Consider the following 26,416-nt stretch of genomic DNA (forward strand, 5'->3'; position numbering starts at 1 on the left):
ACAGTTATATGTATCCATCTCTTGGAAACTGAATGGTACCAGAGAGAACACAGAGCAGATTTGGGTCTGGTGAAAACAAAAGGCTTATAAATTTTCTTCACTCTGAACATTTCCCCTTAAGATTTGAAATTCAGTTATCTATGATAAATGTCTGCAGTCACCATGTGTGGTGAAGCTATACACATCTGAGAAGCATAGAATAATTGCTTTGTTCTTACAGTTTTAATTTTGTGTCTGAAGAATCACTCTTATCCCTGGAGCAAGATTTGCTGGCATGAGATCAATTTTTTTTTTAAGATTATGTTTTATTTATGTTTATGCTGGGTAATTTCTAAATGCCTTATAACTGGATTACTTTCATTCTGTTACTCATAAATCCCTTACTATCTACCCTTTTTTAATGAAAAAAGAGAAAGACTTGAACAGTGATCATTTATAAAACTGCATCATAAATCTCAAATTTCTACTTGTTTCATATTTGAACTGATAATTTGTATTATATAGAGAGATATGATTGATTTTATACAGCATCTTATCACCTTTTAAACATACACATAATGATGAAATTCAGTATAATCAACAACTGCATTAAAAAAGGGGATAGTATAACATGCAATTTTTGTTTCTCTATAAAAATTCATAATTGTATAACTTTTTATTAGTAGTTAAGTTTTTTTCCCCATTCTGTGGCAGTGGAAGATATGTTTCAAAACTGACAATTTTAAAAAGCTAAATAACACATCACTTTTAAAGTTCACCAGTTTGTAGGTGATGTCTTGTTTACCTATCCAAATTTTAAATATATCATTTTATAGGAAAGATCAATTATGTAAGACAGACTTTAGCTTTCTGTCTCCCTCCTCCCCCGCCAAATGCCTTCATTATTAGCGTATGGCAAATACAGAGATTTTCCTTGTCCAAACAGTGTCTTATTTGTTAAAGTGTTTTTAATCTTAACATTTTAAATAAGAATCATTTACTGGATTGCTTTGTCTTTAGCTGCCACAACAGTGAGCAGCAGTGCCTCACAAAGGCAGTGAATTTCGAGTAATCTGTGTCCAAATAAAGCCCTGTCCTAAAGTGAAAAAACCTTTACCAGTAGATACCCTTACCAGTGTAATTTACACTGACTTTCTCCTGCATTGTTTTAATCTCAGCCTTTCTGAAGGAAGGCTGGACAGTTCATGTAAAGGGACTTCTAAAAGTTAAGTCTTTTTGGAATCAATGCTTTCACTGCCAGAGACCATCTCTGGTCAGGGAACTAAGATCCTGCAAGCCTCATGGATCGGCCAAAGAGAAAAGTCTTTATTGTCCATGATCGTTAATAAGCTTATAATAGTTGTTTGAACCACTAAAATTGGAAAATTTTTTTGTATTCTGTCCATTTTATTCACACTTATAAAGATTATCATTTAAAAATCCTTTGAAGGACTTCAGAAAAATTTATATTATCTGAATGATTAATGTTTTGCAGTGAAGATACTAGCTTTTTGTTGTGAAGATTAAAGAATTTTAATACATTGATTTTTAAATAACCTTTGGTGACACAGGCATCATGATGAACAGATATCTAAAATTAATTGAGCTTAATAACAGACCGTAGTGACAGTAATGAAACTTTGCAAAGAGATCATATGTGTAACACATTGGATTCAAATTTTATCTGTTTATTACATATTGCGTTAGAATTCATTTATCAAACCATAGAGCTCTCTAATTAGTTTGACCAAATATCAGGGCTTCTTTTGCCTCCAGACAGAATGCTCAATAAATGAAAAGGCTCAACTCATGGCCCAGTTCCCTTCTATAATAAGTTCCCCTCTCCAGCCTCTATCTCAGCACTTTTCCAAAATGAAATATCATTAAAGAACCATTTCAATTGTCAGGATGCAACCATATTAAATGTGAACATTGTAACCTCTGCCACTGGTAAACAAGTCAAGTGTAGTTGAAACTACAGACCAACTGCAGTAAAAACTGGCTAGAGATTTTTCAGTGTTTCTGTCCAGTATGGGATGAGGCAAGGGCCATTGCAAAGAAATTAAAACATTTGAATTAAAATGACATATATTTTTGCTTTTGTTTTTTGCCTAGACCGCTTTGGGCTCGGACAGGCAGGAAGAATTCCCGGTTCTGTGAACGCCATGCGGGTTCTGAGCACCAGTACAGATCTGGAAGCTGCTGTTGCTGATGCTTTGGTAAGAGGCCCGGTGTGTGTGAAGTCTCTTTGAATTACTGACCTACATTTTTCTCTGTCTTCACAGGAAGTAGCCTCCAAATCAGGTCACTAAGTCTTCTTTGATATTCTTTGCGATTGTGTAAATATTGGGTGAATTTAGATTATTATTCCCTTCTTCTTAAACTTTTAACCCTGTACGTAAGTGACAACTGGCCTTTCGAGCCATGTTGACGTCAAGAGTGTCTTCTCTGCTCCTCAGTAACAAGGAGGTTGGATGACATTGGGCTTCTCTGATGTCATTGGGCTGCTTCTTTTCCTTTTTTATCCATTTTTTTCAGCATTTCCTTTTTGCCCCTTCTTTTGCTTCTGTTGCTTTACGGGCTTTGATGGCATAGCCTAAGCACATCACTGTATAATAGTAGGTCATAGACTTTGTGGTTTGAAACTCTTGCATTTATTCCATTACCATCACTAGTTGTTCCATATGATTTTGTTTATTTGTTTGAATGAGTCCTTAAGTCATTATTTACAGAAACTTCCCAGATTTTAAGATGAACTCTTTGAGGATATGAAGCACTAGTGGAGTATGTTTTTTTCTTGCATTGTTATAATGTAATATTTAAAAAAGAAATATAAAGTGATTAGAGGTCCTTAAATTTGTGCTTCTAGCAAAAAGTTCCTCAGTAGAATCAGCTTATGGTCAATTTGCCTTTTAAAGATGCATTTCAGCTGGTAGTAACACAGCCTCTTGTTTCTTCTGGTTTATGTGCTCAGCATTTAAAATAGACATGCTTTAGAGAACTGTCTGATCTCTGGTCTTACTTGTACTGTTTTAAGGGAAAAGCATTATAATACCCTGCTTTCAGACCCCGAGGTTTTAAATCCAGCCCTGTTTTCATTTGATCAAAACTTTATAGTGTGTGGCTTCAGGGATTCTACCTCTCATCCCTCCTGGCCCTCCCTCATTTAGAAACCTCAGCCAGGTTTCTCTGACAAACATCTGTGAGCAAGCAAACTTCCAGTCTCTTAGTGCTTTCCTGATGAGGGCTGCCCCGCCAGGTCTGTTCATCAGCCTTGGGTGTGGAAGGACTCTTACTGGCAGGTACTGGAGTTCAGGATAATTGCTTTAAGTAGGACTTCAAGGGGAGAAGGCGATGGCACCCCACTCCAGTACTCTTGCCTGGAAAATCCCATGGGCGGAGGAACCTGGTGGGCTGCAGTCCATGGAGTTGGCGAAGAGTCCGACATGACTGAGCGGACTCTTCACTTTCACTTTTCACTTTCATGCATTGGAGAAGGAAATGGCAACCCACTCCAGTGTTCTTGCCTGGAGAATCCCAGGGACGGGGGAGCCTGGTGGGCTGCCGTCTGTGGGGTCGCACAGAGTCGGACACAACTGAAGCAACTTAGCAGCAACAGCAGCAGCCGGACTTCAAGAATCACAAGTTGGAGAGTTTATGAAGCGGTTTTCCTTCCAAGTTGCAGCATTTGGAATTTGTTTCTTACCTATTCTGGGACTTTAAGAAGTGGGAATCAGTGGGGTGAAAAGTGATGGATGTGCAAAGCCCTTGGTGAGACAGCACTTCGGTTGGGGTGGGGCCATGTCTCCTTGTTCCTTAAAGATCTGCCCCAGGGACACTGCACAAAGTGCCAGGAGGCAGAGCAGGACTCAAGAGTCTGGGCTTTGCCTTTGCCTGACTTGGGCTTTTCTCTTACACTCCCACTACCCTTACGACATTTTGTCCAAACCTCTTGGTCTCTCCGCATGACCTGCTTCAGAAGACAGAGCCAGGATGGTACTCAGTCCCTGCCTCGCAGAACGGAAGTCCCGGGACAGAAGCTTTCCTAGGCGCAGACGACAGAGTTAATAACGACATTTGGGATGTGCCTCAGTGGTGTGGGGAGAGTTTCAGCAAAGAATTATAGAGCAGATACTGGAAGGTCTCATACGAGGTGCAAGAGAGTTAGGAAATGCCATTGTGAAAGCATTCTTTGTTATTTGCTTGATATGAATTGCTTGCTAACCTGTATTTTTGGTTTGCTAATATATGTTTTGCTGTACACTTTTGTTGCAAGAACAATCCCCACATATGCTTCTGACATAATTCTCTATGCTTTTTCCACATCCTTCAATATTTTCCTGCCTACAGCTGTTAGGAGACTCCAGGAGCAAGGTACCAGTGCTTTAACTTTTGTTTTATAACTTTTTTTTTCCTGTTGTGAGTATATTTCCTTTAGGAGCTGGTAAAAGCAACAAAAATGTAGCCTAGTGTAGAAGTTCTGTTCTGAACTGTGATTTTGTGGACACTAGTGGTGCTTTTGCTAGTGATAGAACTGGTCATGTCTCACACGTGTTTGAGCATTGTTTTCCAACATCAAGTTCTGCCCATTTTCCTACTAGTGTTTCACTTTACTAACCTAGGTTTTGTCTCTTACGTTATTATTTCACGAGTGCATACATTCAGCATTTTTCTTATCTTAGGAATCTAGTTCACGTATAAGTGAGATGGCCGTATAATTATCATCCTAACAAGGATACTTTTGAGCGTGAGGGAGGGTGCCATTAATTTATGTGGGGACAGTAGTTGGAAGGCAGAGCTGTCCCAGGTAAGTTGTGATGTGTGTACAAGCCACATTCCTAGGAAGTTACATTGGTGCAGTTTAAGCCCGTAGCTACTTGTTTTCCTCTTAGAGAAATTAAATTTTATCTGTTTTATATAGTTCTTGCTATATAATTTTGGGATTTAACTTAATAGTTTTATATTCAGGGTAAGAGACATGAATGAAGTGGGTATTCTAGTCTAAGGAGGCTTATTAGTGTTGTAAAACTGTTAAGTTATTAATAAAAATGATATAGATCTTTTGAGAATCCTTTTATATAGGACACTACACCACTGACATTGCAGTGTCAGATGTTCTTAAGGGAGCATGAATTTTCAAACAAATTTACTTATAGACCATGCTCAAGACAGGTTGCTTTTGGTTGGGAAAGGGTGGTGGGCTCACAGACTCAGTGTGTCAGGTGCTGAGCTAGGCTGTTTAGCATATAATTCCACTTAATCCTGACAACAAGCCTGTGAGAAGGGTAATCAATATTATCTCAGGGATGGGGACACTGAAACAGAAAGGTTAGGAGGCTTTCTGAAGTCACAGGGTGGATCCATGTGACTGACAGGGCCATACACCCCACTAAAGATCATGCTCCTTCCTCTGCTGTGGGTTGCTCTGCTTACTGCCCACTCTTCCTACCAGAAATCTGCTGTTCTGTTTCCATTTCCCTAATCTGTAAGCAAAGGGAAGGTGTGGGTGCATGTGCCCATGTTTGTGTGTGTGTGTGTGTGTATCTACATTTAACTCTTCGTTGTTGATTTTGTGTGGTAAGACTCATGTTGCCTTTCCATTTCTTCCCCAACCCCTCCTTGGATCTGGCAGAAGAAGCCTGTGAGGAGGAGATATGAACCCTATGGGATGTATTCTGATGATGACGCCAACAGCGACGCCTCCAGCGTGTGCTCCGAGCGCTCGTACGGCTCCCGGAATGGGGGTATCCCCCACTACCTGCGCCAGACTGAGGACGTGGCTGAGGTGCTCAACCACTGTGCCAGCTCCAACTGGTCTGAGAGGAAGGAAGGGCTGCTGGGTCTGCAGAACCTGCTGAAGAGCCAGAGAACGCTGAGGTAGGACGGGAGGCCAGGTTCCTTCAGGTTGAGCCCCATGTTGCACGCAGGAGGGCCTGACGCAGATGCATGGTTATTTATGGGGCAGGCCCGAGAGAGGCCGGGGTGGCTCAGATGTGGTCTTTGCCTTCCAGAGAACTTAAATATCAGGCAGACACTCCATAGCTGACATTCCTAGCTTATTAGGTCTAGGAAACATTTGGTTCACCATGGCTCAGATTTGTCTAGTAGGTGTTTTGAGACAACTCAGAACGGTTTGTGGTTTAGGTAAAACATAAAAACCACTCTGAAGTTAGTTCAGTTTATTTACGCTTCAGGGACATGGGTAAAATGATGCTAGTCTCAGTCTAAAATGTTTCCATGCGCGTGTGCGTATGTATGGTTTCTGTAAATATGCAGAGTAAAGAGACACTCAAATGGAGAACTCCAAAGTAGTGCAGCATTATCTCTAGAATTGATTATTTTTGCTTTTGTTTCTGTATTTCATAAATTTTCTAAAACAGGCATGTATTACATACACCAAAAGCACATGTTTATAAAATATTTCATCAGGTACCACTGACACACCATTATTTTATGTCTAAGAAGAAATGCTTCTTATAAAACCATGACAGTACTGATATGTCATTGATTGCAGGATGAATCTCATGGTTACAGAGATATTTGAAGTATAGTCTGTTACATTCTTTGGATGATTTTTTTAAGCAGTACTGTGAGACTAGTTACGTGTCTCTGTTGATGGACGGCTCTGCAAAGCTCTGTGAGCATACACTGACGAGTCACTGGGCTTCACGTGTGGCCGTCTGTAGTCAGTGTGGCCCTGCCGTGTTCCTTCCTGCCGCCTACACTCCCTGACCCTTGATTCATTCCATTCTGTGCACGCGCATGCCTGCTGAAGTGTAGGTCGCCTCTGGCGGTCTAGTGATCCGTCAGAAAACAGAAACGATGAAATGTCGTTATTCTCCAATAATCTCCTTACTGGTGAAACTGGTGGCCCCGGTTTCTTGGTTCTTAGTGTTCTCCAAGTATCCACTGAATAAGCTCTAGGAATCTCTTGATTAGCATTGGTCTGGTCTGGATTTCACTGTTAGCGGTGTTAAAAGGACCGATGGATCTGAAAGGGGATGGTGTGGGGAAGAAGATTACAGTTTCTGATCAAACTTTGAAGTACAGACGGGATACGGTAGTGCAGTTCCGGGTAAGAAATGTCGCAGAGGCACTGATGTGAAGTGAGTGTGTGCTTGACGCAGACACCATAGCAGGTAGACAGTTAGCAGCAGTCTGTTCTACTGAAATATGGGTATAAAGATATCACAGTACTTTGACTATAACAGAACTGAGACTAAAATCCAGGTCTGTCTGACCCCGCTGCACATGCTTTTCTGACTTGATCTGACTACCTTTCATCTGTCATGTGTGGAAATGAAGTGAGCGGGATTTGGCACCTGGCTTTGCCATATGTGCCTGTGTGTAAACTTATGTGATCACATTGAGGTTCAGTTTCATTTTAGAACAAGACCAGAACTGGTATGATTTCTTATTCCTGTGTAATTGCATCAGATTAAAATTTAGATAATTCATTTGTAGAAAAAAAGGTGTTACATAAAAATTATATAAAACATGTTAAATGAAATAAAAGGATTTAGAGAAGCTGTAACTACTTTCAGTGTTGACTTATTAAATATTAAATTTATTTCATTTTATTTCCTAGTCGAGTAGAATTGAAAAGATTGTGTGAGATTTTCACCCGAATGTTTGCTGACCCTCACAGCAAGGTAAGGTCTGAGAACCTGCCCACTTGTATCCTCTTTGCATGTCTTTCTATATAATACACTACTTCGGAGTGGGAGACCAGCCCCACCATGCAGTGTAGCCCTTCCAGACTTATTTTAACAGTAGTTTATGTTATATCTTTTGAAGACAGAATTCTTAGAAACTTCTCTTGTCCATACAGTGTCATTAAGTAAAGTGCATTTCAACTAAGGGTTACCCTGGAAAGAATCAGATGTAGTATTTATTCACTCAGCGAACAGTTTTGCGTACTGCATGGAAGTACGTAGGCTGGATGCTAGGATGTAACAGTGTATTATAATGCCTTTTTAGAAAGTTACATTAGTGAAGAAAATAATCAAGTATATAAATTTTTTTTTAGTACCCATGTAGAATTTGTCTGTAGGACAAGATAGAAAAATGATAGCATTTATAGAATGGATTTACTGAAAAGCCACATCAAGTATTTCTCCAAATAGATTGCCACTTCTAAGAATTTGCTAGATGGTGACCACCCAGCTGATGCCCATGCCTCTTAGGGGCCTGAGGGCAGCCTTTTTACAAAGGCTCCCTGCTAAGTACCCCAGAGTGAGAGACAAGCCCTTTCTCGGAGTGCAGCTGAGAGCATGACCCTTGACAAAACTTCACTTGGAGTCTAGATTTTAAATAAAAACCAGTGTTTGGGAGGAAGCCTTTGATGGTGTTTGATGGTTTTAGAGAAAGAAAACAAGAGGAGTGAAGATATCAGGAAAGTTAAAGGGTGGATAAAGGTCCAAAACAACCATCAGTTCAGTTCAGTCGCTCAGTCATGTGCAATTCTTTGTGACCCCATGGACCACAGCACGCCAAGCCTCCCTTACCCAAACTCATGTCCATCGAGTCAGTGATGCCATCCAACCATCTCAACCTCTGTCGTCCCCTTCTCCTCCTGCCCTCAATCTTTCCCAGCATCTTTTCAAATGAGTCAGCTTTTGGCATCAGGTGGCCAAAGTATTGGAGTTTCAGCTTCAACATCAGTCCTTCCAATGAACACTCAGGACTGATCTCCTTTAGAATGGACTGGTTGGACCTCCTTGCAGTCCAAGGGACTCTCAAGAGTGTCCTCCAACATCACAGTTCAAAAGCATCAGTTCTTCGGTGCTCAGCTTTCCTTATTGTCCAACTCTCACATCCATACATGACTACTGGAAAAACCATAGCCTTGACTAGATGGACCTTTGTTGGCAAAGGAATGTCTCTGCTTTTTAATATGCTGTCTAGGTTGGTCATAACTTTCCTTCCAAGGAGTATGCATCTTTTAATTTCATGGCTGCAGTCACCATCTGCACTGATTTTGGAGCCCAAAAAAATAAAGTCAGCCACTGTTTCCACTGTGTCCCCATCTATTTGCCATGAAATGATGGGACCGGATGCCATGATCTTAGTTTTCTGAATGTTGAGCTTTAAGCCAACTTTTTCACTCTCCTCTTTCACTTTCATCAACAGGCTCTTTAGTTCTTCACTTTCTGCCATAAGGGTGGTGTCATCTGCATATCTGAAGTTATAGATATTTCTCCTGGCAATCTTGATTTCAGCTTGTGCTTCATCCAGCCCAGCATTTCTCATGATGTAGTCTGCATATAATAAGTTAAATAAGCAGGCTGATAATACACAGCCTTGATGTATTCCTTTCCCGATTTGGAACCAGTCTGTTGTTCCATGTCCAGTTCTAACTCTTGCTTCCTGACCTGCATACAGGTTTCTCAAGAGGCAGGTCAGGTGGTCTGGGATGCCCATCTCTTTCAGAATGTTCCACAGTTTATTGTGATCCACACAGTCAAAGGCTTTGGCATAGTCAATGAAGCAGAAATAGATGTTTTTCTGGAACTCTCTTGCTTTTTTGATGATCCAGTGGATGTTGGCAATTTGATCTCTGGTTCCTCTGCCTTTTCTAAAACCAGCTTGAACATCTGGAATTACATCTGGAAGTTCACGGTTCACGTATTGCTGAAACCTGACTTTGAGAATTTTGAGCATTACTTTACTAATGTGTGAGATGAGTGCAATTGTGTGGTAGTTCGAGCATTCTTTGGCATTGCCTTTCTTTGGGATTGGAATGAAAACTGACCTTTTCCAGTCCTGTGGCCACTGCTGAGTTTTCCAAATTTGCTGGCATCATATTGAGTGCAGCACTTTTATAGCATCATCTTTTAGGATTTGAATAGCTCAGCTGGAATTCCATCACCTCCACTAGCTTTGTTTGTAGTGATGCATCCTAAAGCCCACATGACTTCTCATTCCAGAATGTCTGGCTGTAGGTGAGTGATCACACCATCGTGATTATCTGGGTCATGAGGATCTTTTTTGTATAGTTCTTCTGAGTATTCTTGCCACCTCTTCTTAATATCTTCTGCTTCTGTTAGGTCCATACCATTTCTGTCATTATTGAGCCCATCTTTGCATGATACATTCTCTTGGTATCTCTGATTATCTTGAAGAGATCTCTAGTCTTTCCCGTTCTGTTGTTTTCCTCTATTTCTTTGCGCTGATCGCGGAGGAAGGCTTTCTTATCTCTCCTTGCAATTCTTTGGAACTCTGCATTCAAATGGGTATATCTTTACTTCTCTCCTTTGCGTTTTGCTTCTCTTCTTTTCACAGCTATTTGTAAGGCCCCCTCAGACAGCCATTTTGCCTTTTTACGTTTCTTTTACTTGGGGATGGTCTTAATCCCTGTCTTCTGTACAGTGTCATGAACCTCTGTCCATAGTTCATCAGGCACTCTATCAGATCTAGTCCCTTAAATCTATTTGTCACTTCCACTGTATAATCATAAGGGATTTGATTTAGGTCATATCTGAATGGTCTAGTGGTTTTCCCCACTTTCTTCAATTTAAGTCTGAATTTGGCAATAAGGAGTTCATGATTTGAGCCACAGTCAGCTCCCAGTCTTGATTTTGCTGACTGTATAGAGATTTTCCATCTTTGGCTGCAAAGAATGTAATCAGTCTGATTTCGGCATTGGCCATATGGTGATGTCCATGTGTAGAGTCTTCTCTTGTGTTGTTGGAAGTGGGTGTTTGCTATGACCAGTGTGTTCTCTTGGCAAAATGCTATTAGCCTTTGACCTGCTTAATTCTGTACTCCCAAGGTCAAATTTGCCTGTTACTCCAGGTGTTTCTTGACTTCCTACTTTTGCATTCCAGTCCCCTATACTGAAAAACATCTTTTTGGGTGTTAGTTCTAAGAGGTCTTGTAGGTCTTCATAGAACCATTCAACTTCCATCATTCAGTTCAGTCGCTCAGTCGTGTCTGACTCTTTGCAACCCCATGAATCACAGCACGCCAGGCCTCCCTGTCCATCACCAACTCCAGGAGTTCACTCAAACTCATGTCCATCGAGTCAGTGATGCCATCTAGCCATCTCATTCTCTGTCATCCCCTTCTCCTCCCGCCCCCTAATCCTTCCCAGCATCAGAGTCTTTACCAGTGAGTCAACTCATCGCATGAGGTGGCCAAAGTATTGGAGTTTCAGCTTGAGCATCAGTCCTTCCATTGAACAGCCAGGATTGATCTCCTTTAGAATGGACTGGTTGGATCTCCTTGCAATCCAAGGGACTCTCAAGAGTCTTCTCCAGCACCAAAGTTCAAAAGCATCAATTCTTCGGCGATCAGCTTTCTTCACAGTCCAACTCTCACATCCATACATGACCACTGGAAAAACCATAGCCTTGACTAGACGGACCTTTGTTGGCAAAGCAATGTCTCTGCTTTTTAATATACTATCTAGGTTGGTCATAACTTTCCTTCCAAGGAGTAAGCATCTTTTAATTTCATGGTTGCAGTCAGCATCTGCAGCGATTTTTGGAGCTCCAAAAAGTAAAGTCTGACACCGTTTCCACTGTTTTCCCATCTATTTCCCATGAAGTGATGGGACCAGATGCCATGATCTTTGTTTTCTGAATGTTGAGCTTCAAGCCAACCTTTTCACTCTCCTCTTTCACTTTCCTCAAGAGGCTTTTTAGTTCCTCTTCACTTTCTGCCATAAGGGTGGTGTCATCTGCATATATGAATTTATTGATATTTCTCCGTGATCACTGACCTAGAGCCAGACATCTTGGAATGTGAAGTCAAGTGGGCCTTAGAAAGCATCACTACAAACAAAGCTAGTGGAGGTGATGGAATTCCAGTTGAGCTATTTCAAATCTTGAAAGATGATGCTGTGAAAGTGCTACACTCAGTATGCCAGCAAATTTAGAAAACTCAACAGTGGCCACAGGATTGGAAAAGGTCAGTCTTCATTCCAATCCCAAAGAAAGGCAATGCCAAAGAATGCTCAAACTACCACACAGTTGCACTCATCTCACACGCTAGTAAAGTCATGCTCAAAATTCTCCAAGCCAGGCTTCAGCAATATGTGAACCGTGAAATTCCAGATGTTCAAGCAGATTTTAGAAAAGGCAGAGGCACCAGAGATCAAATTGCCAACATCCGCTGGATCATGGAGAAAGCAAGAGAGTTCCAGAAAAACATCTATTTCTGCTTCATTGACTATGCCAAAGCCTTTGACTGTGTGGATCACAATAAACTGTGGAACATTCTGAAAGAGATGGGAATACCAGACCACCTGACCTGCCTCCTGAGGAACCTGTATGCAGGTCAGGAAGCAAGAGTTAGAACTGGACATGGAACAACAGACTGGTTCCAAATAGGAAAAGGAGTACGTCAAGGTTGTATATTGTCACCCTGCTTATTTAACTTATATGCAGAGTACATCATGAGGAACGCTGGACTGGAAGAAGCACAAGCTGGAATCAACTTCCATAGAAATTGAGAAACCCTTAAATCAACCCAAGCAAATCTTAAAGTACTTGATGTGCAAGCTTTAACTATCTTATACTATTGTTTATCTAGTAAAAATGGTCTCTTCTAAGTCCTACCAAGGGAAGGGAATCTGTCATGGCGAGAAGCCTAGCCAGTTATCATCTCCCTTCTTTTCCTGCCCTTTCCTCCTTGTAGAAATTGTCCTTGAAATGTCAGTCATCCACCTGCCTGTGCTCTCATTCAGCGCTTTCTGAGTACCCGCTCTGGGATAGGGGTACAGAAAACAACATCGCATCCCTCCCTTGCTTCTGAGATGCTCACAGGAGCATGGGAGTGTGAACGCAGGGATTCTCCTTTTTTTGCTGGTGGGCAACAATGCTCCTCATTATTGGTCTTGAAACATATCTTAAAATTCCTGTTTTGACCCTCATCAACAAACAAGGTTAACATTCACAATATTAATAAAATCCAAGAAGCATTGATTTTAAAAGCCACATAGATGTTCAAAGATAAAATTATCAAGATTTTCTGTCAGATAATACTAAGAGCATTAAGATTTAAAGCATAAGATTCATAAGATGTATAGCATAAGGGATATTAGGTGGATTTGGACATTGATGAAATTTCTATTACCTGTCACCTCTAGATTGCTGATTCAGAACATGAGGATAAAGAAGGAAATTTGTTTCCATCAGAAGGCTCTTGTACAGTGAGTTTGGAGGTCTCAGTTTAGTCAATATTTGCTAGCTGCCTTAGTGCTAAGTCAGGAGTCCCGCAGCTGGGACTCCTTGACTTCTCTTTGAGCTGTCTTCTGAGAGACCCCTAGTGGTTAATGGTTCCTGCGCTATAACTGAGTAAGTCTATGATAGCTGGTTTGTCCCAGCAGAACACAACCCATTAACCAAATAGGTACACAGTGCTACCATTTACCTCTCTGAAATTGGTTCAGGGGTAAGCCACTGTGAACTTTGTCTCACAGGAGGTAGCAGTGATGATCGCACTGTGGTGTGAGAATTATGTCAGCCATCAGTCACTTTTATTCTAAGCCATACTGTTTTATAAATATTAGTATCAGTTCAGTCGCTCAGTCGTGTCCGACTCTTTGCGACCCCATGAATCACAGCACACCAATATTAATATTAGTATAGCTTTTATAATATCTTTTTATAGCGATAACACTTTGTAATATCTGAATTGGCATATATCAAAATAGATGATGGAAATGAAAAGCCATAGGTATGCAGGTTTTTTTCCCTTATCCTATAGTAATAGTTGTTGAATGCTAGATAATGAAATAAATATTATGTTTAAAAGGGTTTTTTAAAGAGAGAGAGAAGGAAGGCAGGAAGGAAGGCTGGCCTCCAGGATTAGACTCATACTTTTCAACAAAGTTAATTTCTCTGTGTACTGGATTTTAAAGGCATGTAGAGGGAGGGGAGAGGATTTTGTCAGTTCATAGCCTTTTCAGGCCTTTTAGGAAACTGCATGAAAATGATATGACTTCACTGTGGACTAACATGGAATCTGTTTCATTGCATGGCCTGGTTTGCGGTGGAATTCACAACAGAGAGTAAGTTCCAACCCCTTTTCCTTTATCTCGTTTCTGTTTTACATTTGCCTTTTATACCATGTCCATGCCTTTTAACATTGTCACCCAAGTTATGAGTCTGGGCAAAGGCCAATTGGGCATTTTCACGTTTTGAAGACTTGGGAGGAAATTATGAATTAAACATGTGAAATACTTGGTTTCCCTTTGTGTCTAGGTTTTCAGTATGTTTTTGGAGACTCTTGTGGATTTTATAATAATTCATAAGGATGACTTGCAAGACTGGCTTTTTGTTCTTCTCACTCAATTACTGAAGAAAATGGGAGCGGATTTACTTGGATCTGTGCAAGCAAAAGTTCAGAAGGCTCTTGATGTCACAAGGCAAGTGTTTGGGGCAAAATCATTTTCTCCCAGTTTTTGATATACAATTGACATACAGCATCGTGTAAGTTTTAAGTGTACAGCATGAAGATTTGATACATGTGTATATTACTAAATGATTAGTACAGTGTTAATATTTATATCCTTCACCTCACGTAATTACTATTTTTTGTTGTGTATATGGTAAAAACATTTAAGATACATTCTCTTAACAAGTATATGATACAATATCATTACCTATGATCACCATGCTATACGTTTGACCCCCAGAACTTATTCATGTCATAACCGTAACTGGAAGTTTGTGTTCTTTGACCAGTATCTCCCCATCTCCTCCACCCCTAGGCTCTGGCAATCACCATTCTACTCTCTGTTTCTATGGGTTTGACGTGTTGTTTTTTTTTGATTCTGTAGATAAGTGATATCATACAGTATTTGTCTTTCTCTGACTTATTTCATGTATCGTAATACCCTCAGGTTTCATCCATGTTGTCGCAAATGGCGTAATTTCCTTCTTTTTATGATGAGATAATATTCTTTCTATATACACACCACATTTTCTTTATCCATTCATCCATCAACACACTTAGGTTGTTTTCATGTCTTGGTGATTGTGAATGGTGCTGCAGGGAACAGAGGTCAGATGGCTCGCTCTCTTTTTTTTTTTTGGCCACGCACTGTGGCTTGTGGGATCTCAGTTTCCTGATCGGAAATTGAACACGGATCAGAGCAGTGAAAGCCCAGAATCCTAACAATTAGGCTACCAGGGAACTCCCTAGTTTTAGTTTTTTTGAGAAAACACCAATAATGTTTTCCTTAGTGGTTGCACCAATTTACATTTCCACCAGCATTTATTATCTCCTGTCTTTTTGATAATAGCCATTCTAACAAGTGTGAGACAATATCTCACTGTAGTTTTTATTTGCATTTTTCTAATAATTAGTGATGTTGAGCACTTTTTTGTACTTGTTGGCCATTTGTATGTCATCTTTGGAAAAATGTTTGTTTGGTTGGGGAGGAGGGAACTAGACCATTTTGATATTAGGAGACTCTTTGTAGATGGTTTCTTGTCACTCTGTTACCTGTAGTTTTTGTCACCCACCTGAATATCTTCTTTCTTACTTAATACCCACATTCTCTTGTTAGCATTGAAATATCCCAACAGTCCATGAGATGAAATACCTACATCTTCTTTGAGTTGGCATAATTTTGGTGAATGCCTAAGACATCCACCCTCCGTTTGCTGTGGAAAAGGGGGAGGTATTCTGTGTGTTATTTCTTTGATGTGTAGCCAGTGAGTCACTTAAATAATGCATACTAAGTATGCTTTGCCTCCAGAAGTGGTCCTCAGAGCCTCCTGGATACAGTTAGTTGTGGGAGAAAAGGATGTGCTGTTGGATCGTTTACTTTTTATTAATCATTATAATGATGGTACTACTAAGGCCTAGTGTGTACCGTACACTTTGTATTTTTCTTGTATTATTTTATTTGAATTTCAGCTCAGTCCTGTGATTCCATAGATGTGACCCTGCATCCCTTTCATTTTCACTATACTTTTGTACACAGAAAAGTCTCTTAAAGGGAGTCTGAAGAGAGCAATACAGACACTCAGCCTCAATATAATATGTGTTTCTGTTGCATTATCTTTCCTATTACCATGGAAGACATATCTGCATCAGGAACAAGGGATCTTTTGGGCAGTTTTAAAATCATATGGGTAATTTTTAAGGAAAGGAGTGCTCACTTTCATTCTCCAAGAGCCCTCAGGGCTACTCAGTTGGATCACAAATATGAGATGATGACAGGACACAGAGTCAGTCCCAAGTGAGAAGTGCAGCTGGAGTGGAACTCTAGGGCCACAGGCTGCTGTGTGTCTGTCGCTGGCGGGGGTGTGTCTGGTGAGTGTCCCCAGGCGCTCGTCTGTGCTGACACACAAAGCTGGCTCACCGGCTGTCACCCAGCAAAGACCTCAGGGGACAGACAGTGCAGGCAGCCTCGTCAGGGTATAAAAAGTAGGCTTGGGTGTTGGAGCTCTTTCTTATGTGAGCAGTATTCCAGAAGGTACCTGGAGAAGAAGGTAAACAAATCCCAAGAAGGCAAGTAAGCATCTCTTCCTTAGTTCATTGCTTAGTTTATGTATTTTGGGACTTCTCAGAAGATTTTCTCTTTTTCTAACTTTTCTGTGTTATGTGTATTACTTCAGTATTTATTATATAAAATGAAAAGTAATGTTTAAAAAAGGTTAACAGGCTTGCTTTTTATATGTGTTAATCTATTTTTTTGTTTCTTATATGATTTTACATTACTTTTTGTAAGAAATCTTTCTTTTAAAATATTTTCTTCTTTTTATAATCCTAGGGACTCCTTTCCATTTGATCAACAATTTAACATATTGATGCGATTTATTGTGGATCAGACTCAAACTCCTAACCTCAAGGTCAGTAACTGTTTGTCATTATAGTTCAACCTCTGGAAGTCAAATTTGCTTAAACTATACTTTTTTAGACATGACTCATATTTGGCTGTTATTAGTAAATCTGCTATGAGCAATGTGTGCCCATTTCTCTTGGTTCAGTACCTAGTACTGGTTTACTCGGTAAGGACATGCTTCACTTTATTTCAGACTGCTGAAATGGCTGTATCATATTATATTCTGGCCAGCAGTGTCTGAGAACTCCCAATTATTTCACGTCCTCACCAACATTTGCGTGTTATTACTGTTTCACAGTTAATGTTTAAACTAGAAAATTTTGATGTATTTGAAATAGCTATATTATTAGAATGTTTTTAATATTAGCATTATAACACATGTAAATTAGCTGTTAGATGTTTTGTAATGTAAAAAACGTAAGAACAAGACTGATAGTATTTGAAGGAAGATATATTCCTTTGAATCAGATCGGTTACACTGTTCGTTCTTTGGTCACCAGCTTCTGTCAAGGTTTTGCTGCTGCTGCTGCTAAGTCGCTTTAGTCGTGTCTGACTCTATGCGACCCCATAGACGGTAGCCCACCAGTCTCCTCTGTCCCTGAGATTCTCCAGGCAGGAATACTGGAGTGGGTTGCCATTTCCTTCTCCAATGCATGTATGCCTGCTAAGTTGCTTCAGTCGTGTCCAACCCTGCGACCCTATGAACAGCAGCCCTCCAGGCTCCTCTGTCCACAGGATTCTCCAAGCAAGAATACTGGAGTGGGTTGCCATTTCCTTCTCCCGTCAAGGTTTTAGGAGAGGCCTACTTCCCTGGTGGCTCAGACGGTAAAGCGTCTGCCTACAATGTGGGAGACCCAGGTTCAATCCCTGGTTCGGAACTCCTGGAGAAGGAAATGGCAACCCACTCCAGTATTCTTGCCTGGAATATCCCACGGACAGAAGAGCCTGGTAGACTACAGTCCATGGGGTCGCAAAGAGTTGGACACGACTGAGTGACTTCACCTTAATCTTCAATAAATAATAGCATATTTCTCCTGAGGTCAGAGCCAAGTGAGATATCAGTGGAGAAGTTAGGGCAGAACATCACCCTGATTGCCTTCAGTGCTGCCTTGCAAGACCTGGCCTAGAGTGGCTAAAAATCAAAACGCAGAGTTGTTCATACCTACTCTGTCAGTGGCGGAACTGGGGGTCCCTTGGCCCCGGCGAGTGCGCTCTTGCTCAGCAAGTGTCCTGGGGTGTCAGAGGATCAGGGCCTGCTTCTCTGCAGGGCCCCCTTCCTGTCCCAGACTTCCGAATCAGTCTGCAGGCTCCCCGTGTAGGAACATAAGTCCAGGTCGTGTGTACTTTTCTCTGAGCACCAATAAGAGTTCTGTTCAAAAATGTGTAAAGTATACTTACTGTTTGTAATTACTGGCTCTTTCAGGTCAAAGTTGCAATCCTGAAGTACATTGAGTCTCTCGCCAGGCAGATGGACCCAACAGATTTCGTAAACTCTAGTGAGACAAGGCTTGCTGTTTCTAGAATTATAACCTGGACAACAGAACCAAAGAGTTCAGACGTGAGAAAGGTATGTCCCAAAGTGCCAGGCACAGCTTTAATGACAGCCTGTTCTTAGGTGTGAATTAGAGAGAGGAATTTATGGGAATGTGCAAACCACCTCCATACCCACATACAAACCTCACTCTTCCTTTTCTACGAAACCAAGACTTTGCTCCTACCCCTATCTTCTCTGTCCAGAACCACCTCATTCCAGTCTTTGCATATCAAAATGAAAATTTGAAATCTTGAGTCATGGGAGACACCCTGATACCAAGATGTTGTATTGTTGCTTTTTTTTTATCAGCTAAAGATAAATATTTGCTCATTTCTTCTGAAATGGCACATTGAGAAGCATGTAGCGCAGTTAAAGGGAGCATAGGACATTGGCATTTCCATTCCTAGGTAGCATTCTGCCTCAGGACTCCTGTAAAGATTAATTCATATATGTCGAAAGTGTGGTCAGTTCCTGACATGTGATAAGCACACAGGAAGTGTGACTTATCACTGTGTTTATTGTTTCTATTCTCTTCTGTCAGTGTCCTGTTCTTCTATGTTTGAGTTTCACACATGGCCATTATTCTTTTACTTTATATGTAAACTAACTAGCCCAACTAGCCTTTAAAAATTACTTTTAAGTCAGATTTTTCAGTTCTACTTTTAGACTAAAAGTATTTGATTTTGATTATTTGTGTATAATCGTGAACCTTGTATTTTTTCCCCCATAATATCCTTCCTTCATAGCCAACTCCATAGCCAAAATAGTCCTTTGGCCTTGGGATAGAATTAATAATGTGGACCACTTAGGTCAAGGCAGGGTTAAGGATGATTCTAAGTAGTGTTAGCAAGATTGCTTTGCACCTGAACACCTACCTGCTTAGCGCCTGCCTCCTAGAGTCCAAGGAGGAGAATCAAAGAATCACCCATAATGTTTCTTTGGGAGAATGACAGCCCATATAATTCTCCAGCCATTATATAGTATTAATAATAAACGAAGTTCTCCAAGGTTAAAGAAACAAGGATGAATTTTATTAATGCACTCATTCAAAATTATTGTTCTGATATTAAGTAATATTTTAAATTTATGATCCTTTTATAAAATTTTTCAGTATTTATCAAAAGAACATTTCACTGGCAACCTTTAACTATTAAGCTTCTTTGGGATTAGAGGGGTACAGTGGGAGGTGGTAAAATGATTTGGTTGATTTGAAAGTCAAAGTATTTCTGTTATGGTTTTCAAAATCACAGATCAACCAATATATACAAAAGCCTTCCTGTATTTAGTCATAGCAAGTAAATATTTGTGTGTCTTTGTGAGTTTGTGTTTCATAATTGAGTGTTACTCAAGTATTCCTTCCTGTGGGGCTGAAGGATACTTAATACTTGCATGTTATCATGATTAAGGCCTGTATGGGAACAACTGACTGTGGTCATGATATCTACTTTCTCTGGACATGCACGTTAAAAATTTGAACTAGGATTTATTGTTCTAACTTTTGTAATCAGGACACTAGAGAAATGTTTCAGTTATCCAGCCTGGGACATCAAAACACTCAAGTTACTTTAATACTATGCTCAGTCGCTTTAGTTGTGTCCAACTCTTTGCAACCATATGGACTGTAGCACATCAGGCTCCTCTGTCCATGAGATTCTCCAGGCAAGAATACTGGAGTGGGTTGCTGTGCCCTCTTCCAGGGGATCTTCCCAACCCAGGGATTGAACCCACATCTCTTTAAATCTCCTGCATTGGCAGGCGTGTTCTTTACCACTAGTGCCACCTGGGAAGCCCACTTTAAAATACTAGCTTAAGTCAATTATGGTTAGGATGTTTAACGCTGAGCTCACATAACTTATTTACTGTTTGATCTTCAACACTTAATTTCAGTTATTTTGGATCATACTGTGCTACTGTGTAAACCCTGTTCTGCACTGGCACTCCACCTCGTGTCTGCCCTTCCATCTTCCCCTCCCCCATTGTGAGGACTGCTAAAATACCTCATCTTCAGGCTGAGCACCTGGGCTCCAGGACAGTAATCCAGGGCTTCAGAGGAAGTTGAAAAGCTTTTTTTTGTCAGTAGTCCTCAGCCCTGGCTGCAGTAAAAATCAGTCTCAATTCCTGTGCTCTACCCAAAGTCACTTGACTTAATTGGTATAAAGTGGAGCATGGACTTGTTGTTTTGTGTCTGATTGGAGTTCCTTCCATGCATGGCTAATTTTTAATGCACAGTGTTAATAAGAATTAACACTTATTTAATAAGTGTAACACTTTAATAAGGCCCCTTTAGACCACTTCCCCTAGGATTGACCCTCAGACCGAAGACGGCTGATGTGGTCTTGACCTGTTGCTGCTGGTTTTCACGGGACCCCAGCTAGGTCCCCATCATCTTTAGGACCAGGCCTGGTCTTACCGTTCCCCGCACCTCCCCCACCTCCCTACTTATGCCCAGCACCTAGAATGATACCTATAGGAACAAAGTAAGCATTTTAAGAAGTATTTTAAGTGAATTAATGAATAATAAGTACCTAAAGAGAAATGATCTAATTTCAAGTAACATTTTGAAGTCACCATTTTCAAAACCACAGGCTTGGAAGTTCTCCTCTTTTGGCTTCTGTATTAGTTTCCTATTGCATAACCTGTTACCACAGACTTAGCCGATTGAAACTACAAAAATTTATAATCTCACAGTTCTGTGGGTTAGAAGTCTGGCACATGTTCTCTGGATTCTCTGCTTAGTCTTCCCAAACAGAAAGCAAGATGTTGCCTGGGTTTCAGTCTCACTTGAGATGTAGGCTTCTCTTCCAACTCCCTGGTTCTTGGCCTAAGTCATTTCATTACTAGTGAGGGCTATGGTACCTGTTTTTTTGCCCGCTGTCAGCAGTGGCTGGTCACAGCTCATGAAGGCCACCCCCATACCTGGTCTGGCAATTTGCTTCTGCAAAGCCAGCAGGAGAAGACATAATGTTCTAAAATTTCCTAAATTTTATGAAAAACATTAATCTGCACATCTAAGAAGCTCAACCAAATCCAAGTACACTTTAAAAAAAAGAAAAAAAAAAAAAGATTCACACCTAGACATAATCAAACTGCTGAAAATGAAACAGGCGCTCATCACCATAGCCCAGATCCTCAGTAAGACAAATAGTTGCTTTCTCACCCAAAATCTTGGAGAACGGAGGCAGCCTGTTGACTTTAATGGTGCTGAAAGCAAAGAAAAGTCAACTAAGAATTCTCTGTTCAACAAAATTATTCTTTAAGAACAAAGGATAAATTACAAAGAAGCCAGCAGGAGATTCTCATGTTAATCTCTGTGACTGCTTGCAATGGTTCACCTGATTAGGTCAGATCCACCCAGGATAATCTGCCCTTCAACCAAAAATCAACTGATTAGGAAGGGACTAATTGTACCTGCAAATCACTCACCTTAGGAAAGGGGATTGTGCAGGGCTTACTCACCAGGAGGCTGGAATCTTGGGGTTCACCTTAGTGTTCTGCCACCCAAGGCTTTGGTCTCCTTTTCAGTGGGTTGGCATGAGTCTTCCATGGTGAGTTATTTGGTAATTCCTTAGCTCTTACTTGAATAGGGCACTTTTTTACCTAACAACACATTTTTGTTGGGGTCCAGTTTAGCAGATGCGTCTCTGCTTTTTAATCATCCAAGATATCTGTGTATTAGATTGTTTGGCTTTAAGTTGTATCCATCTAGCCCTTGCTAGTAAAGTGCTGTAACTTGATTTAAATAGACTTGTTAAAGCACAATATTCAAATGTGTGTTCTTTTGCCCCATAGCTGCCTCTCACAAACTGTGCATTAAGGCACTGCAGATTAATCCTTCTTGGAGTTAGAGCTACTTCTATTTAAATGCTCTGTTTTGATGTTCCATCCAGTGCATATTTCATATAGGTATAGATGCTATTTTAAGTGATCCAGCTGCCTTATCCAAGAACCTGAGATGTATTTGAAAGATTGTCTAAATGAATGTCGTGCCTAAATAAATTAAAATACTTAGAAATTGTGATATGGTATATATCACTCTATGCTAAGATTAAAATTGTCATTATTATTTTAAAGCTATAGAGAAAGAAAACAGGCACCATTTTTATCTGGATAATTTAATGCTTTAAAGATATGCTTATAAAAAAAAAGATATGCTTTCTTACCTCTTTTAAGTAGAGGTATGTTTTGACTCACGTGTCATTTACAGAATGTGTCAGGTACTAGGAGGACCTCTTGGTGATTTAAAAGCACTTTCTTTTTTTTTTTTTTTTTTAAAGCACTTTCTGATTATGAACCAAATTCTCCTGTTGGTGTTCTGATTTAGTTTCCTAAGAGTAGAGTGAGGTGTTACCTTCTAAATACTAGAAGCACCCTACAGTCTGAAATCAGTGCAGTAAAGTCTCATATTGGCTGTATCATCCGACAGTGTTAATTTTATACAGCCAATACTTGGGAAGTTTGCAGGTGGTGTAACTTGTTCTCCGTATCTCATATTTGGGAAAGTACATTAGAATCAGTTTAAGCTGATACAACTCTGCTTTACTGACTTAAGCATTTCTAATATTTTGTTTTCCCTTTTATGTCAGCGTTCTGGGTTGTTTCATATTGGAGAGAGATGGGTGTTTAAATATTTAGGATGTTAAGAAAGGAAGAAGCACACGCAAAACTGAAGCACAAGTCTGTCACCAGTGAGGTGTGCTTCCCTGTCCAAGACTGACTTGGACTCAGTGGGAAATCCCCACCCAGACTCTTAACTGGCCTGCTTTATTCCTGAAGTGACTGTTTCCATTTTTTAACTCTGAGAGTCCTTATAGTTGTGTTGACCAAACTATACAGAGGTACACTAGACCTTTCTTAATGCACTGTGTTTCTGTTAAGATAATACAATATATTCACAGAAGAAAGTAGATTCTAGAGTTTGACCTCTATTGACTTCTGCCTCTGCTGCTTTTTAGAGGCTTTTTAGCCTCTGAATTCTTGCTTGAAATCCATAAAATAGGAATAATGATACTTGCTTTAGTCACTATTGGGAAGTCCAGTTATAATAGAGCATATAAAAGCCTAAATAAATACTGCTTTGTTTTTGTAGTTTAAGCTGTTACTGTTTGAGGGTTGCTTCGGTTTGCTGCTGCTTCACATTTTTTCCAGCATTAGGGAGATTTCTTTTTCCCCATTAAGTCAAAAGGAATGCAGTAATGACAATAGAATTTTTAATGGTATGTTTATATTTTCAGGCTCAGAATCCCTGTGTGTTTCTTTATGTGATTCTCTAACATTGAGCACTGGCTTTGTCAAATGAACTAACAGGTTTGGCCCCCAAAGGTTGTTTTGAGAAATGCAGGGAATAATGGCATGGCACAGAAAACTAAAAATGATGAAGATGCTGTTACCTGGAGGAAAAGTATATAAACAGCTTTTGAAAGTTAGCATTGCTAATTGAAAAAAAAGTATATCTCTGATTATAGATAGGCAGCTGTCCTAATATAAAAGCTCAGAGTTTTAATACCATTGAATGAGACTTGAATCTTAGCCTAATTGTGACTGCCTTGCTCAAGCCTCACTTTAATCTCTTTGCAAGAGCCCTACTTCCAGAGGGGGTTGTGATTATGAAGGACTTAGGGGATGATTGAGGTTTAAAACTGGTAGTTACTGATATTATTCTTAATAATCCTGTTACTGTTCTATTACTATTCATAGACTTTTAGACTGTACAATCTCTCTCTTTCTTATATATATATGACTTTAGAAACTAAGCCAAACACTTGGAAGCTTATCAATAACCATGGTTTTGAGTGTGTGCTTCTCGCCTCTGATTAAACCCTGCCCCTCTCCTGTCTGTCCATCCTGCTTCAGCGTAGTCGAATAGGGGAAGATTTACCCATAAGGGCGGCCTCGACCTGCTCTGGGCCTGGAGAAGGAAACTTGGAAGAAAATTGTAAACAGGTAGATTTGAAACTGTATACTAATTTGCAAAAAGACACATCGCTGTTTGCATTTAGATTATTAATCTTGATTACACTTGTGAAGACACAGAAGATTTTGGAAAAACCTGAAGTTAACATAATACTATGTAAGAAAGAATGTATGTGTGTGCGTGCATGCGTGCAAGTGCCTGTATAAAAGTATTGTGTTTTGGTGTGTTTTATAATTAATTGCCTTCCCAAAGAAATAGCCATATTGCAGACAGACTTCTACCACAGTTTAACACAATAGCAAAGGACAGATGCTGAATTTAAAATGTCAGAAGGTTTTGAAATACCTTCTCTTTGGTGATTTTTCTAAAGCAGTTTTAATCACACTCTGAAGGGGGCAATAATAGATGTTTAATTAATTAGAAAACTCCCTTTCTTCTCAAATTTTAAGTTTCCCTAATTAATGCCAACACTGAAGCATTAGTCAAAGTTTTATTGATCTCTTCTCTGGAAGAATCCTTTTCTGCTGTGAGGTACAGGCTGTTGATAACCCTGCAGGTTCTTTTCAGACAACTAGCAATAGGATTTGGAGACCCTTTCACCTGCACCATCTAAGTTCTCCTGTGGGATCCATTTCCTTTTAGGTCACCATGTGATCTTTAAGACACGTGGCCCCAAGAGTTACCTGTTAGAAGACATCAGCAGCAGAGTTTCTGGTCTGGCTTTTTAATGACCCTTCCTCTCATGGGGCAAGGGCTCAAAGATGGAACAGGCACAGCGATGACACCCTCTGGCTTTTGACTCATTATTGATCATGAGCTCTGGCCCAGGCTGTTTAAAATGAATTTCTCCATTAAATTCTCCAGGCCAGAATACTGGAGTGGGTACCCTTTCTTTTCTCCAGGGGATCTTCCCAACCCAGGGATCGAACCCAGGTCTCCTGCACTGCGGGCGGATTCTTTACCAAATGAGCTATCAGGGAAGCCCCAAATTTCTCCAACCCATCCCCTTGTTTGGAATTATTCCTGCAATGAGGAGCATATTGATGGTGATGATAAATATAACCCAGTTTTTTTCCTTGCCTGAGTATTCTGGTATTCTGACTCCTCACTGATACAGAGTTGTAGGTAAAATATTTTAGGACATAACAGTCTCATTTCTTTTAGAACTCTGATGTGAAATCTTTTAAAAATAACATATTTAAATGATACTTTCTATCCATTTCTGGAGCATGGATCCCAGAAAAAGGATTTTACTTTGGAAACAGCTTTAAGCCAAAAGGTTACTTTTGAAAGCTGTATGAAATAATTTACAATTTATATTTTGGAAAGTGCAAAAATAAATTATATTCATTTTATGTTTATAAAACCATATACCATCTGTTCAAAGAATTATTTTCAGAATTCCCTTTCTGTTTGATTTCTCGTGGAAATTCACCTTTAGGTTTTTGAGGGAAAGATCTTCAGTGGGTAGAAGTTGAAGTCTGCTGCACTTTCTTTTCCCATATGATGGAAGGCACTAACATTAAGTAGCCGTGAATTAACACAATTTCTAGGCCTGTCACCTTGCAACCCTCTTTTTCCTAAAAGACTCTGCCAGTTTCATAATTTGCTTTGTGAAAAAGCCCAAGTAAGTTTTATCTTGTCATCCTGGGGAGAAATTAGGTCTAAAGACAGTGGCCCATTCCATGTAAAAGCATACTATTAAAAAAATGTAATGATGCATTTTATAGTTTTCTAATGCCATTTGCAATAAACAAAAAATAAGCGCCTAAACTCTCTTAATTAAATTGGTGATCTTGATTTTTCCCCGCCAAAACTCAAGTCTGCTTCTTTGCTTCTCTTTGAAGTGCAGTGTTTTCTGCATGCATTTTTTTCCTAACATCAGTAAGGCTTTTTACTTGCACAGTTTTTTTTACTTGCGCTACTTTTTACTTTGCACACTTACTACAATCATGCACAGGTTACTTTGCATGATTTGGGGAATTTGCTTTTATACAAATCATATTAACAGTACATTAAGTTGATGGTGAAATGGACTTCTTCAGATACTGGTTTATTAAAACTGTTTTAATAATGCAGAACTGTTTATTTCAGTTCAGTCAATAATATTATTTTTTGCCTATGTCATAAAAGGATACTGGTCCTTACAATTTAATTTTAATGGAAAGGATATAAAGGACCATGTTTA

General features: G+C 39.9%; 1 protein-coding gene across 5 annotated transcripts in view; it reads left to right on the forward strand.

The window, feature by feature from the left end:
• Nucleotides 1-26,416, forward strand: part of CLASP1 (cytoplasmic linker associated protein 1) — a 279,111-nt gene that overhangs the window by 207,893 nt on the left and 44,802 nt on the right. For 2 of the 5 annotated variants that reach the window (XM_055398059.2, XM_055398062.2), the window contains 7 exons: nt 2,095-2,198; nt 4,330-4,353; nt 5,612-5,856; nt 7,568-7,631; nt 14,190-14,353; nt 16,712-16,790; nt 18,207-18,350. In XM_055398059.2, coding sequence (XP_055254034.1) covers nt 2,095-2,198; nt 4,330-4,353; nt 5,612-5,856; nt 7,568-7,631; nt 14,190-14,353; nt 16,712-16,790; nt 18,207-18,350 — 824 coding nt within the window. Of the gene's footprint in view, nt 1-2,094; nt 2,199-4,329; nt 4,354-5,611; nt 5,857-7,567; nt 7,632-14,189; nt 14,354-16,711; nt 16,791-18,206; nt 18,351-24,167; nt 24,258-26,416 lie in introns of all 5 variants that reach the window. The other 3 variants (XM_055398061.2, XM_055398063.2, XM_088828824.1) reach the window with 2 other exon arrangements.

The sequence above is a fragment of the Moschus berezovskii genome, chromosome 2 (assembly GCF_049115385.1).
Source record: "Moschus berezovskii isolate FMDL1 chromosome 2, NW_MosBer_1.0, whole genome shotgun sequence".
Taxonomy (NCBI): domain Eukaryota; kingdom Metazoa; phylum Chordata; class Mammalia; order Artiodactyla; family Moschidae; genus Moschus; species Moschus berezovskii.